General features: G+C 43.2%; 1 protein-coding gene across 1 annotated transcript in view; it reads right to left on the minus strand.

The window, feature by feature from the left end:
• Positions 1 to 2826: 2826 nt before the first annotated feature.
• The window catches only part of LOC125487229, a 51438-nt gene continuing 41474 nt past the window's right edge, over positions 2827 to 12790 (minus strand). The window contains exons 7-9 of the mRNA XM_048617845.1: positions 8127 to 8198; positions 7360 to 7434; positions 2827 to 3038 (exon numbers count right to left, since the gene is read on the minus strand). Of these exons, the coding sequence (XP_048473802.1) occupies positions 2827 to 3038; positions 7360 to 7434; positions 8127 to 8198 (359 nt within the window). The remainder of the gene's footprint in view (positions 3039 to 7359; positions 7435 to 8126; positions 8199 to 12790) is intronic.

The following is a 12790-nucleotide window of genomic DNA, read 5'->3' on the forward strand; positions in this document are numbered from 1 at the left end:
TAACCCATGTCCTGTATAGTTGCAACATGACCTCCCACTCCTATACTCAATGCACTGACCAATAAAGGCAAGTGTACCAAATGCCTTCTTCACTACCCTGCAAGATGGCGACAGGGTAAGTCGTTCCATTCGGAGCTCCACTGTGCTCGCCAGTTCTCCTTCTCTTTCTTTCTTTTTATGTCCTTCCTTTTTTTTCTCCTTTCTTCCCCCTACCTCTGTAGTAATTCTATTCCCCCACCCGTTTTAACTGCCTACCTAAGGAGTCGGGAAGGAGCCGGGTCATGAGTGAGAACCACGTGGTGAGAGCTGAATGCACAGGTTGTGTCCTGCAGCGACGGTGGATCAAGCGTGGACCAGTGTGATGACAACAGATCAAGAGTGGGCCGGCAAGAGTGGGCCGGTGAGGCAGCAGGGAGTGGGGCCGGTGAGGCAGCAGGGAGTGGGGCCGGTGAGGCAGCAGAGAATGGGACCGGTGAGGCAGCAGAGAGTGGGGCCGGTGAGGCAGTAGAGAATGGGGCCGGTGAGGCAGTAGAGAATGGGGCCGGTGAGGCAGCAGAGAGTGGGCTGGTGAGGTAGTAGAGAATGGGGCCGGTGAGGCAGCAGAGAGTGGGGCCAGTGAGGCAGCAGAGAGTGGGGCCGGTGAGGCAGCCGGGAGTGGGGCCGGTGAGGCAGCAGAGAGCATGAAGCTGGCAGCAGAGAGTGGGAAGCTGGCAGCAGCATGGCATAGGCTGGAAAGCCCTGAATGAAACTAAGGTGGAGGCATGGTGAGGGCTGGAAAGCCCTGAGTGCGACTGCGGCAGTGGAAATGAAAGTTGGACTCTCTTGTTTTCCTTTTCTTTCTTATCTTATTTTAAGTTAATGTGAATGGCGCCATGTATGTATGACGAAGGTACACAATTTTCACTGTATTTTTACAATGAATACACGTGACAATAAATGATTCAGTTCAATACCTCTCATTCCACTTTCAAGGAGCTATGAACCTTTACCTCAAGGTTTCTTTGTTCGGCAACATTTCTGACCATTAAGTGCTTAAGTCCTGCTCTGATTTGCCTTAACAAAATGCAGCATCTCACATTTATCTAAATTAAACTTGATCTGCCAGTCCTTGGCCTATTTGCTGATCTGATCAAAGTCCCATTGTACTCTGAGGTAACCTTCTTGGCTATTCACTACATGACAAATTTTGGTATCATCTGCAAACTTACCTCCTATATTCACATACAAACCATTTATATAAATGACAAAAAACAGTGGACCCAGCACTGATCCTTGCCGCACACCACTGGTCATAGGCCACCAGTCGAAAAAGCAACCTTCCACCACCACCCTCTCTCTCCTGCCTTCAAGAAAATTTTGTATCCAAATGCTCACTCTCCCTGTATTCCATGCGATCTAAGCTTGCTGACCAGTCAAGCATGCGAAATCTTGTTGAGTGCCTTGCTGAAGTTCATATAAACAACATACACTACTCTGCCTTCATCAGTCTTCTTTATCACTGCTTAAAAAAACTCAATCAAGTTAGTGAGGCACAATTTCTCACGCACAAAGCCATGTTGGCAATCCCTAATCATTCCCTGCCTTTCCAAAAGTAAATCTTGTCCCTCAGAATTCCCTCCAACAACTTACCCGCTATTGATGTCAGGCTTACTAGTCTATAGTTCCCTGGCTTTTCCTTACTACCTTTCTTAAATAATGACACCAAATTAGCCAATCTCCAGTATTTTAGCGCCTCATTCACGGGTAACAATGATGAAAATATCTCAGCAAGGGCCCCAGCAATCACTTCCCTAGCTTCCCATAAAGTCTTGGGGTACACCTGATCAGGTCCTGAGGATTTATCCACCTTTATGCATTTTAAGACGTCCAGCACCTTCTCCTCTGTAATATGGAAACTTTCTATTTATTTCTCCAAGTTCACCAGTTTCATATCCATCTCCACAGTAAAAACTGATGTGAAATACTCATTTAGTATCTCAACAATCTCTTGTGGTTCCACCCACAGGTGGCTCGTTGAATGGTACGGAACACAGGTTTAAGACGTACGGGGAAAGTTTAAAGGAGATGTGTGAGGCAACTTTTTTATGCAGAGGGTGATGGGTGCTGGGGTGGTGGGAGAAGCAGATGTGATAGCAAGAGGCATTTAGACAGAAACATGAACAGGCAGGGAATAGGGGGATACGGACCATGTTCAGGCAAATGAGATTAGTTTAGAATGGCATGGTGGTCAGCATAGACATGGTGGGACAAAGAGACTGTTCCTGTGCTGTACTGTTCTATATTCCAATCTTTATGCCATAATATCTGTACTCCAATCCAGACAACATCCTGATAAACCTCTTTGGCACCCTCTCCAAAGCCTCCAAATTCCTCCTATAGTGTGGCGGCCAGAACTGCACAGACTACTCCAAATGTGGCCAAAATAAAGTTTTGTACAAATGCAACATGACTTACTAACTTTTATACTCAATGTCCTGACTGATGAAGGCAAGTATACCGTACACATTCTTTACCACCTTATCCATTTGTCTTGCCACTTTCAGGGGTCTATGGACTTGCAACCCAAGGTCTCTCTGTATATCAATGCTCCTGAGGGTCCTGTCATTTACTGTGTATTTTCTTACATTTGACTCTCAAATTGCACCACCTCACACTTGTCCAGATTAAACTCCATCTCTCATTTACTTATTTGGATTTTAATTTGTATTTTTAAATTTCCTACTGGTATTTGGTTTTTAATCTGTAAAACATTTCTCCATTTACCTTTAATCCGAAAATAATTTAGAATAGGTATTCAAATTAGCAGTTGTTTACCAACTAACAAACTTACGGCTTTTCCTGTAACGTCACTTTTTTTTTTAACTGTTTATGATCTCTGTGTCTCCTTTCCATCAGGTCCTCTCTCTCCCGCTGAGCTCCCAGGCAAGTCTGTAGACCTATAGCCTCGACCACGCTATTTATTTCCTGCACGGTCACAGTCTCCTCCTCCATTGGTTCATTTTTACTCTCTGCCTCAAATTCCCTAAGACCATACTTTTCTATAAAAGATTGTAAGTAATTATCAAGGAAAGCATACAAGAGACTGATGACCTCGTCCCTTTTTCACCTAATGTCTGCTTCACAAGACTCCAGTCACACATTAATGCAACAAATGAACACTCTAGTGCAGACCACATTAAGGAGCTTCTGTAACAAATGTTGGATCAAGGATGGGCACAGTTACGGGTCAGAATAAAGGGAACTAACCATGTTCTGGGCTACTTGACAGAAGGAGAAAAACCAAGGAAATGGAGGCTCAGTAAGAGATAGGGAGAGACACAAAGTAATTTGAGAAACAATTTGGACAGGATCAGACCACATCTTTCACATATTTTAATTACTGTACATATTTGAATTATTGTACAATGTGTTTCATTAATAAGGCAAAAACAGCAATGCCATAGAAAACCATAAGAGATTAAGTGTCTGAATTGTATGAGTGTGGTCTGGAAAGCATTGACCCCCACTGTTGGCTGTATCTGTGCTGACTGTTTGTATATGTAAATGTCAAAATTTCCCTTTCATGGTAATTTACTGTAAGCTGATTCAGCCACCATACCTCCCGGCAATTAGTAGCATTCGGAGTAAGTTGGTCTGCAATCTGAAGCTCACAATTTCTCATTGACTTAAATGAATGGTCTGAAACAAAAGTTCTGCTTCACTCAAATAAAAGCAAAATACTGCAAATACTGGAAATCAGTAAAAAATACAAACCCTTTTGAAGAAAAGCCTTACTGGGCTTGAAACGTGAACTGTTTCTCTCAGAGATGCTACTAGACTTGCTGAGTTTCTCCAGCATTTTCTAAGTTTGTGCTTGCTTCACTGGCTGTGAATTTCTGACAATCCACCAAATGCCACAGTAACACTTTCAGTTCAGCTACTGTGCTGTCTTGATTGTAACAAGATCAGTCAGAGTACTTCATACAATATGAGTTCCTTGTTTGGGGCTGTTACCCTGGACCAATCAAGGAGCCATGGTTGACAGATATAAACAGGAGTGCCAGAGGTTCTAATCTCTCTGACAGGTGGTTCTGAGGCAGCTAGATCAGGTATCAAAGACTCTCCACGTGTAAATGAAGGGTGACTTGGTAACGGGATACCGGCCTTTGTGGGGTTATTTCAGTGGTGATGAGAGTGGTATTATTGATGTAACCATGCAAAAGTGCTGACTGACTGAAGCCCAATTGGATTCAAACAGGCATTACAACTGGTTTTATCAATGGAAAATGTGGCAAGTGAAGCATATGAGTTGTAGGAAATTCTGATCGAAGTGGACACCCTCACCAGTTTGACTGAGCTTGCGGAACACCACCTGAGTGAAAGCAATTGCATAACCTCACTCAGGACATATCCTGAACAGAGGGACTCCAGGTCAGCCCGCAACAAAACACCAAAACAAAGCCAAGTCTCAGCCAAATGGTTAATATTTTCCTTCAGATCCAGGCCAGCAAGCCATTATAGTTACATATTACATAGAATCCCTACAGTGTGGAAACAGGCCCTTCAGTCCAACAAGTCCACACCGACCCTTGGAGCATCCCATCCAGACCCATCTCCTTATAACCCACCTAAGCTACACATCCCTGAACACTACAGGCAATTTAGCATGGCCAATCCACCTAACTTGCACATCTTTGGACTGTGGGAGGAAACTGGAGCACCTGGAGGAAACCCATACAGACACAAGGAGAACGTGCAAACTCCATACAGACGGCCACCCAAGGGTGGAATTGAACCCAGGTCCCTGGCACTGTGAGGCAGCATTGCTAACCACTGAGTCACCGTGCCAGTATGCACACAGAAGACATCAAGAGTCCCACTAGACCTAAACTGAATAAGAGAACTCATGGTATCCAGGAGAGTGCATACACAGGAATGTCTCCTTACATCTGGTTTGGAACAGTTAAATTGCTTAGCAACATCCAAATCAGAACCACTCAAAATAAACGTCTGGTTAAATTGTCACCTGGATTGAATGGAGGTTGATACTGGCATGGCCATTTCAGTGATTGCTGAACAAGCAAACTCCCTCTGGATGCCAACTCTTAAGTTTGTGCAAGACCTCAGATTGGCGGAGAACCTACAGGAGGGAACCTTTACAGATTAAGGGTACAACTTTGGTTCTGGTCTCTTATGAGAAGCAGCTGTTTCAGATTACCACAGATTGTAGTGAAAGGCTTGGGCCCAAGCATAATGGGGCAAAATTGGTGTAGAAAGATTTACCTAGATTGGCTCAACATTTTTAAGTTTGGATATGGGATGAGGCCAGTGGTGGGGAGTTTTTGAAACTAATGAATTCCATATTGAGGCCATCGGACTGTAAGCTCCCGAAGCAGAATATGACGTGTTGTTCCTCCAGTTTGCGACTGGTGTCATTGTGACACTGGAGGAGGCCCAGGGTGGACATGTCACCAAAGGAGTAGGAGGTTAAAGTGGTTGGCACCGGAAGGTGTTGTTGATTATAGTGTACAGAGCACAGATCTCCACGAATTGGTCACCGAGTTTACGCCTGGTCTCACCAATATAGAGGAGACCACACTGGGAACAATGGATACAGTAGAGCAGGTTGGAGGATGTACATGTGAATCCCTGTCGGATTTGGAAAGTTTGTCTTGGGCCTTGGACGGAGGTGAGAGGGGAGGTGTATGGGCAGGTGTAGCACCTCCTGTGGTTGCAGGGAAAGGTGGCGGGTGTGGTGGGATTGGTGGGGAGTGTGGAGCAGATAAGGGAGTCGTGGAGTGAGTGGTCCCTATGAAAGGCAGATAGGGGTGGGGAGGGAAATGCCTCTTTGGTGGTGGGGTTGGATTGTAGGTGGCGGAAGTGGCAGAGGATGATGTGCTGGATGCGGAGGTTGGTGGGGTGGTATGTGAGGACCAGGGGGAACTCTGTCCTTATTTCTGTTGGGGGGTGGGGGTTTGAGGGTAGAAGTGCAGGAAATGCAAGAGATGCAATTGAGGGCATTATGTATCAATGGAAGGGGGAAGTTGCAATCCTTGAAGGAAGAAGACATCTGGGATGTCCGGGAGTGGAACCCTCCATCTTGGGAGCAGACGCGGCAGAGGTGGAGGAATTGGAAGTTAGGGATTGCATTCTTGCAGGAGGGTGATGAGAGGAGGTGTAGTCAGGGTAGCTATGGGAGTCGGTAGGTTTGAAATAGATGTGGGTTCTGAGGTGGTTACTGGAGATGGAGATGGAGAAGTCCAGGAAGGGCAGGGAGGTACTAGAGATTGTCCAGGTGAATTTGAGGTTGGGGTGAAAGGTGTTAGTAAAGTTGATGAACTGTTCAAGCTCCTCTTGGGTGCATGAGGCAGCACTGATACGGTCATCAATGTTGTAGAGGAAGAGGTGAGGGACAGTGGCCGTGTAACAGCAGAAAAGGGATTATTCCATGTACCCTCCGAAGAGGCAGGCACAGCTCGGACCTATACGGGTGCCCATAGTCACCCCTTTAGTTTGTTGGAAGTGAGCGGAGTTAAAGGAAAAGTTGTTGAGGGCAAGGACAAGTTCCGTTGGGCGGATGAGGGTGTCGGTGGAGGTCATGGGTTTGGAAGGTACTGACTAAGAAGCCTCGGAGAATTTCTGACGTGCATCTTATAGATGGAGCGCACTGGTGCTATTGAGTGTCAATCTCGAATGTTTGTGGATGTAATGCCAGTCAAGTGGGACTGTTTGACCTGGATGGTGTCAAGCTTCTTTATTGTTGTGTTGCCTTGTTGTGTGTATTTACTACTTAATTTCTGCCATCCTCTAATTTATCTTTGATCTTTCCTTTCATTCAACGTAGTCCTTTTCAACATCAGAAAACACATCACAGTCGATTGTGAAGAGGAACCAGATTGGAATTAAAAGTTTGACTCTGTTTCTGCTGCTAGACAGGTTGAGTATTTTCCAATACTTTCTGTTTTTATTTCAGCATCTACAGTTTTTTGCTTTTATAAAGCTTCACTAATCATGTGGTTAGAGAAAATGCCAAAATTGCAGAAGACACAAGGCCAGAGAAAATTGTAGCGGTCAAATGGGGTGAGAGCATGGGCTGATGTGAAGACAGAAGTGAGGATCTTAAGAAGAATGAGCCAATTTATGGTTTTCCTTCTCCCAAGCTTATTTTTGCAGTTCTTTGTTTGTGCTGCTGAATTCTCACTGTCAGTTTAATATGACTTCAAGAAATATCCTCATGAATGTTTGGGCACTTCCAAACACTTTTCAGTCTGTGTATTTATCAGGAGAATTAAGTGCAAGAAAACATTGTTCAAAAGACAGGATGAACCTAGTTGACATCCTGCAGAAAAAATCTCTGTCCAATTGTTATTGAGTACTTACTGTTACTCTTCATCTCAGGAACGTTCATCCTAAAATCAGCCTGGGAACGCCTTGCATCTTCGGACATTCTGGTAACTGAACATAAAGAAACGTATCATGGCCTGAGCACACAGCATATAATTTCTTCTCTTGCTTTCATTTTGTTTTCCTTTGTAATCGAATAAAATGTAGGGCCTGTGGTGCTATGTGTAGTATCCCTGCCTCTTAGGCCTGAAGAATGCAGGTCCCACTCCTGAATGTGATGAAAAAGGAATGTCTCTCATAACGCAGTCAAAAAGGCTGAACGTCAACCTGCAAATGCTTTCAACATATGCCAATGGCAAGTGGTAAGACTGAAGAGATTCCTGGCCAGCCATGTGATGGGAATAATAGGAGAGCCTTTCCCAATTCTCCAGTTAGAGGCACAGATACCTGGCTAGGTGCTCCATGAGAGTTAAACTGATCACAATAGGAGGATGGAGTAACACGCATACCAAGGGAATGCTTACTTTTACTTCAAAACAAAAACAGAAATTTGGTTCTGGCTCATTGCTTGTTGTATTTTGGGTCATGCAACCAATCAATGCCAGTCACTCGTACGAAATGTTGCCTCTGATTAAGCTAAATGCCTCAATGATCATGAAAAGGAATTTCTCCCTCATTAGTTTCTCTTTCTTCCCCCACCCCCGCTCCAATCCCTCCGTTAAACTCTTTCCCCTTATTCAATACCCTCCACCTGTCAAAAATGTGCTCTATTCTCTTGCCTATAATCAGCTTCCCCGACTTACCATTAGTCAGCTGTGAAAGTTGGGTCATGATACCATTGTGTGAGTTTCTCATCTCCTTTGAAATTCCTGTAACTGAAACGGGGGCAAAGCATTAGTTGCAGTCGTACAGGGGTATTACTGAAAAAAGAGACATGGTGTTGACGCTTTTGCGCCTGTATGCATCAGGACACCGGCAAAAACTCAAGTTTCAAAGGGGCAAAAGGGTACATGAGAAAAGGGGCTAATAGATTGGGCAATCAACTCTGATTGGTTAAGGCATTGCCATGTAGCGAAGACCAGGGAACAGTTATCACCATATTTTGCTTTAATTCTAAAGAGGCTATCGTCTAACATTATACATTGTGTTCTGAGCTTTGGAAGTTCCAAAATTTGACAGCATTTACTGAATAACCCTGACTGTGTTAAGAATTACAATAGCAAACAATTTAAAATTATCACTAGGGCTCATAATGTGGTTGACTTATGCCTTCTAGAACCTACATACTTTCATATGTAGGGACCTACCTTCTAGACAAAGGAGGAATATATCTAGGCACTGCACCTTTTGTTTGAATTAAACAAAAGCCTGGAGGGGTAAACATTTCCTGCCATATTTCCCAATGGCATTCCCTTGGCCAATCAGAATTGACTTTTGTAAACTAAACAGAAGTCATTCATTGTACAATATTGGTTTTGTTTCCTTTGAAATTTGGCATTCTTGCATCTGTCCAGATGAGGGCAACTTGAAAAGCTTCAACTGTAGGTCTCTTTTACTTCATCGAATATTCAAACTTCAATCCTTGTGATGGTCTCTGAATTGTGAAACCACAGCTTCTTCCAACAGCTCTACGAGGGGTGACTGGGATTTACCATCTGAAGAAATTTATAATTGAAGTTGTGTTCGGATCACTGATAGGGTTGCTTAAAAAATTCATGGAAAAGCTGAGTCATAGTGGTTTTACAGCATGGCAAAAGGTCCTTCAGCTCATTGTGTCCACAGTGGTCATCAAACATCCATCTTTTCTAATCCCATTTTCCAGCACTTGGCCCGTATGCTACTGCATCTCAGGTACTCATCTAAATGGTTCTTAACAGTATGGAAGGTTTCCCTCTCTACCACCCCTTCAGAAGATGGGTTCCAGATATGCACATGCCTCTGGGTGAAAAATACGTATCCTCCAATCACTTTTAATCCTCCTACTCCCTAGTTTAATGCTGTTCTCCCTGGTTATAGATCCCTCTTCAAAGGGGAAAGGTTTCTCTTAATCTATCATGTGCATGCCCCTCAGAACTTTGTACATTTCAATCAGATCATTCCCTCAGCCTTCTCTGCAATAACATAAAGAATCCAACCTATCTAGTCTTTTTTCATAGCTGAATTGTACCAGCACAGGAAACATGCTGCACCTTCTCTAGTGCAGTTACAGCCTTTCTATCTTGTGGTGACCAGACCTATACACTGTACCCCAGCTGTAGCCTAAGTATAATAAGTTGTCCCAAGGTACGATATTAGTTATATCGCAGTTTTCATTTCTTCATGCATGGGATGTGGGCATTGCTGGCTGAGCCATCATTTACTGCTCAGCTCTAGTGGCCTTTGAGAAGGTGGTGGTGAGTTGCTTTCCTGAAGCATTGCAATCCATAAGAGTGTAGGTAGACTCAACGCTGTTAAGAAGTGAATGCTTGTGTATGTAAAACCAATCAATGGGCTATTTTGTCCTGGTGTTAATCCTCTTGAGTGTTGTTGGGGCTCACATAATAAGTATTAATCCTTGCTGGAATACTATGAACAGTTCTGGTCCCCTTATCTATGGAAAGATTCACTGGCATTGGAGGCAGTCCAGAGAAGGTTCACTGGATTGATACCGGGTATGGAGGGGCTATCTTATGAGGAGAAGCTGAGTAGGTTGGGCTTGCACTCACTGGAATTCAGAAGAATGAGAGGTGATGTTATTGAAATATATAGGATTCTTGGTGGCCTTCTGAGAGATTTGTGGGATGTAGATGCTATATAAAAACATAAGAAACAGGAGGAGCAATGGGCTATTTTGCGCCACAAGTTTGCTTGCTATTCAACAAGATCATGGCTGATCTACCCCAGGCCTTAATTCCTTTTTCCTGCCAGCTCAAGAGAGCTGTTAACTCCTTGAAATTTCAAAAGTCTATGTACTCATAAAATGTTTTCACTGATCTAGTCTCCACAACTCTCTGGGGTAGGGAATTCTAGACATTTGCTATTCTCTGAGTGAAAAAATTCCTTTGCATCTCAGTTCTAAATGAGTGTCCTTTTATTCTGTAACAATGTCCCATAGTTCAATGCTCCTCCTCTAGTGGAAACAGTTTCTCAACATCCCCCCATGTCAAGCTCCATCAGAATCTTGCAGATTTCAATGAGATCATCCCTTTTTTTGTAAATTCTAAAGCAAACAGGCCTAACCTGTTTAGCCGTATTTGCTAAATCAGTTTCTTCATCCCAGAAATCAGCCTAGTGAATCTATTTTGAACTGTCTCCAATGCAGCATCCTTTTTGAAATACAGAAACCAACTGTACATAGTACTCCAAGTGCAACCACATTAACACTCTGTAGAGTTGTAATAAGACTTCCCTGTTTTAGATTCCAAGTCCCTAGCAATAAAGGACAAAATTCCATTTGGCTTCTTAATTATTTCTGCACCTGCATGCTAACCTTTTCTGTTTCATGCACAAGAACACCAAGATCACTCTATGCTGCATGTTTTTGGAATCTTTATCCATTTAAATAATAGTCTGTCTTTTGATTCTTTCCACCAAAGTGTGAGACCTTGAAATTTCCTATGCTAAACTCCAACTGTCCTATCGCTCAAACTAGTTATATCCTGTTGTGGATTCTTCATGCTCTCATCACTATATACCCTCCCTACAATTTTGACATTGTTCAACAAATATGGATATATTACACCCAGCTACTTTATAAGATCACAAAAGTACAGAAGAGGGCTTTCAGTTGGTCGAGTCTATACTGGTAAAAATATACTGACACAGGTTTCACTTTCCTGCACTAGGCTAATAGCCTTGATTGTTGTGACACTTCAAGTGTCCATCAAAGTACTTTTTAAAGGTTTAAGTGCAATCCAGACCCCCAACACCCTCTGAGTGAAAGGTCTTTCTTCAAATCCACTTTAAACTTCTTGTCTTTCACTTTAAAATGATGTGCTCTTGTTATTCACCCTTAAACCAAAGGGAATAGTTGCTTTCTATTCACCCTGTCTTTATCCTTCATAATCTTATACCGCTCTAAAGGGTCTCCCCTCAATCTTTCCTGCTCAAAAGAAAGTAACCTGAGCTTATCCAGCCTTGCTTCATAGCTGAAATGCACCATCCCAGTCTACATCCTGTAGAATCTCCTCTGCACCCCCTACAAGTCATGAATATAGATAGTAAATAATGGAGGTCTTAGGACTTATACTTGTGGCACTCTATCCTGAAAAAGACCAATTATAATCTCAACTCTATTTATGCTGATTATTCTTCAATCCAAGCTAAAAAAAAGTTATTCCCAATACCTACAGGTTAGACCTTTTAGAACTGAGACGAGGAGACAACTTTCACTCAAAAGGTAGTGAACGTATGAAATTCTCTATCACAGAAGGCTATGAAAGCCAAGTCAATAAATATATCCAAGAAAGATCTAAGGTTTTAAAGGCATCAAGGAGTATGGGGTGAAAGTGGGAATGTGGCACTGAAATAGAGGATCAACCATGATCATACTGAACGGTGGAACAGGTTTGAAGGGCTGAATCGCCTACTCCTGCTCCTAGTTTGTATATTTGAGCAGATAGAGTCATACAGTTGTACAGTACGAAAACAGACCCGCGGGTCCAACACATCCATGCCGACCAGGTTTCCCAAACTAAACTAGTCCCATTTGCCTGCGTTTGGCCCATATTCCTCAAAGCCTTTCCTGTTCATGTACCTATCCAAATGTCTCTTAAAAATTATTACTGTACCTGCATTGACCACTTCCTCCGGCAGCTCATTCCATAGACAAACTACCCTCTGTGTAAAAAAGTTGCCCTTCAGGTTCTTTTTAAATCTTTCCCCTCTCAACTTAAACCTATGTCCTCGTTTTGAACACCCCAACTCTGGGAAAAAGGCTACTCACCCTATATATGCCCCTCATGATTTTATGAACCTCTGTAAGGTCACCGTCAACTTCCTATGCCCAGCCTATCCAACATCTTTTTATAACTCAAACATTCCAGTCCTGGGAAAACACTTTTAAACCTTTCAAGCGCCCTTACCAATTTAATAGCATTATTCTTATAGCAGGGCAGCCAAAACTGTACGTTGTACTCCAATTGTGGCCATACCAATATCTTGTACAGCCATAACATGGCATCTCAACTCCTGTAATCAATGCCTGACTGATGAAGGCAAGCGTACCAGAGGCCTTTTTCACCACCCTGTCTATCTGTGATGCTACTTTCAAGGAACTATGTACATGCACGTCCAGGCCTCCCTTTTTGACAACACTCCCCAGGGCCCTACCATTAACTGTATAAGTCTTGCTAGGCTTGTCTTACCAAAATGCAACACCTCGCACCTTGCATCTATCTAAATTAAACTCCATCTGCCATTCCTTGGCCAACTATCCAAGTTGATCAAGATCCCTTTGTACTCTTAGATAATCTTCTTCACTGTCCAC

This window comes from Rhincodon typus, chromosome 38 (genome assembly GCF_021869965.1).
Source record: "Rhincodon typus isolate 14 chromosome 38, sRhiTyp1.1, whole genome shotgun sequence".
Lineage (NCBI taxonomy): Eukaryota > Metazoa > Chordata > Chondrichthyes > Orectolobiformes > Rhincodontidae > Rhincodon > Rhincodon typus.